General features: G+C 58.6%; 1 protein-coding gene across 1 annotated transcript; it reads left to right on the top strand.

Moving 5' to 3' along the window:
• The first annotated feature begins 509 nt into the window (after positions 1–509).
• On the top strand, positions 510–2,504 carry LOC123721077 (palmitoyltransferase ZDHHC18-B). Its single transcript, XM_045678376.1, has 5 exons — positions 510–1,276; positions 1,479–1,600; positions 1,672–1,802; positions 1,878–1,946; positions 2,164–2,504. Exons 1-5 carry the CDS (start codon positions 539–541, stop codon positions 2,502–2,504), a joined length of 1,401 nt encoding a protein of 466 aa, XP_045534332.1. The 5' UTR covers positions 510–538.
• Positions 2,505–2,732: the final 228 nt, after the last annotated feature.

Raw genomic sequence — 2,732 nt, 5'->3', positions numbered from 1 at the left:
AAATTAAATTGAACACAAATTGAGTGGGAGCGGGACTTTAGCAACCAAGTAATATTCTCACAAAAATCTACTAGCAGTACTATTTAATTTGTCATATGGAGATGTTACATAATATAGCATATAAGTTATTTTTTCCATTTACCAACACATAGCATTACATATTTAATAGAACATTGATATTATTATACTGTATGTGACAGGTTTATTTAAGTTCTTAGCGCAGTATTTATTTCTTATGTATATTAATTAATAACTGTTCAAATACTGTCTGAATTAAGTTAAAAAAATATTTTTTGGATTAAGACTAATAACTTGTATTACAGAAAAATTTAACTTAACCATAAGTATGTTGTTATTTTGTATGACTCTGACTACGATATTGCCATTTTATATGCAATAATTAATGATTCGTTACTGAAGGAATTTCCTTGTGTATATGATATTGTACTATAAAAACTAAACAAGAGATGTATTGTAGCAGTGTGTGTGCGGGCGCGGGGCGAGGGGCGCGGGGCGCGGCGCCGGCGGTGATGCGGCCATGGCGTCGCGGCGCGTGACGCGCAAGTGGGAGGTGTTCGCGGGCCGCAACCGCTTCTGGTGCGACGGGCGCCTGATGACGGCGCCCCAGCCCGGCGTGTTCGCGCTCACGCTGACGCTCATCTGCGGCACGTGTGCGTTGCACTTCGCCTTCGACTGCCCCTTCCTGGCGACGCGCGTGTCGGGCGCGGTGCCGGCGCTGGGCGCGGCGCTGTGCGGCGCCACGCTGGCCGCGCTGCTTCGCACGGCCCTCAGCGACCCCGGCATCATACCGCGCGCCGCCCCCGCAGAGGCGGCCGCGCTGGAGCCGCCCGACGCCGGCCGGCCGCCGCCGCGCGCGCGCGAGGTGCTCGTGCGCGGTCGCCCCGTCAAGCTGAAGTACTGCTTCACGTGCAAGATGTTCCGCCCGCCGCGGGCCTCGCATTGCTCGCTCTGCGACAACTGCGTGGACCGCTTCGACCACCATTGCCCCTGGGTGGGCAACTGCGTGGGAAAGCGCAACTACCGCTACTTCTACGCATTCGTGGTGTCGCTGTCGTTCCTGGCGGTGTTCGTCTTCGCGTGCGCGGTGGCGCATCTGGCGCTGCTGGCGCGCGGCGCGGGCCTGGCCGCGGCACTGCGCGCCTCGCCCGCCTCCGCCCTCGTGGCCGCCGTCTGCTTCCTGTCCGTGTGGTCGGTGCTGGGTCTGGCCGGCTTCCACACCTACCTCGCCTCCACCGACCAGACCACCAACGAGGACGTGAGTTTACACATAGACGCATTATCATTTTACCATCTTACATGAAACTTCAATCAAATAATGTCTGTCATCATTTCTACTTATATTGCTCTGTTTTTGTGACCTTCCCATTCGGTCTTCGCAGCCCCGATGCGACCGATGTACTATCGATTAAAATATGATAAAATAAAATATAACGATGAGACACGATCGCCGTTTTCAGATCAAGGGGTCGTTCTCGAGCCGCGGCGGCGTGGCCAGCCCCAACCCGTACTCGCGCGGCAACGCCTGCGCCAACTGCTGGCACGTGCTGTGCGGACCCCTCGCACCCAGCCTCATAGACCGGTCAGTGCCGGGAGACCTTGTCACTTTGTTATGTCTCTGACTGTCTGACTGACTCGACACTTTGGCGTTAGACGCGGCGTGGTGACCGCGGAGGGCGAGCTGCCGGCCGGGTTCGCGCCCGTCGCGCCCCCCGCGCCCGTCGCACCCGCCGCGCCCGGCGCCCCCCACCCCGCGGCCACATTCATCACTGCGCCGCATCACGGTAACTACATTCGGCAAAGTGGTTTTCTTTTTTTTTTTTTTTTTTAAATACTCATTTGAATAAAACGTGTTACAGGTTGCGACATGACGCCGCGTCACGCCTACATGAACCACAGCCTGGACCTGGACCCCGTGCCGCTGCAAGGTGCGCAGACTCGCCTCACTCGCCTCACTCGCCTCACTCGCCTCACTCGCCTCACTCGCCTCACTCGCCTCACTCGCCTCACTCGCCTCACTCGCCTCACTCGCCTCACTCGCCTCACTCGCCTCACTCGCCTCACTCGCCTCACTCGCCTCACTCGCCCGACTCATTCCTGAAAACAAAACGCGATGGCCGTTCATGTTTACATTTCTTTGCTCAGAGATATGCATCGGCGGAGGGCGGCACGAGGCGCGGCACGAGGCGCGGGGCGGCTCGCGGGGCGCGCCGGGCGGCGGTCTCAGCGCCTCGCGCCTGAGGCTGCTGCACGACACCACAATGATCGACGCCGCGCTCGACCTGGACGAGCCCGACGCGCCCCCTGCGCTGCACGCGCCCCCCGTGTCGCACGCGCCCCCCGCGCTGCACGCGCCCCCCGTGTCGCACGCGCCCCCCGCGCTGCACGCGCCCCCCGTGTCGCACGCGCCCCCCATGTCGCACGCGCCCCCCGCGCTGCACGCGCCCCGCGTGCACGCCGCGCCGCTCGCAGTGCACGTGCTATGACCTCGCGCCTAGTGCTTGTTATTGTACAAGAATGAACAACCTTTCCTATCCTTGTGCTTGAACGTACGAAGGAATCCTTGCGATCCCGCTAACGACATTCTACGTGCGACGTGCGACGTGCGACGTGCAATGTGCAATGTACGACGTGCGACGTGCGACGTGCGACGTGCAATGTGCGACTTGCGATGTGCGCCCGGTCGGTGAACACTTCTAGATACTTGTTGTGAA

The sequence above is a fragment of the Papilio machaon genome, chromosome 6, assembly GCF_912999745.1.
Source record: "Papilio machaon chromosome 6, ilPapMach1.1, whole genome shotgun sequence".
Taxonomy (NCBI): Eukaryota; Metazoa; Arthropoda; class Insecta; order Lepidoptera; family Papilionidae; genus Papilio; species Papilio machaon.
The sequence above is the reverse complement of the archived record's forward strand: the minus strand, read 5'-3'. Positions and strand labels throughout refer to the sequence as shown.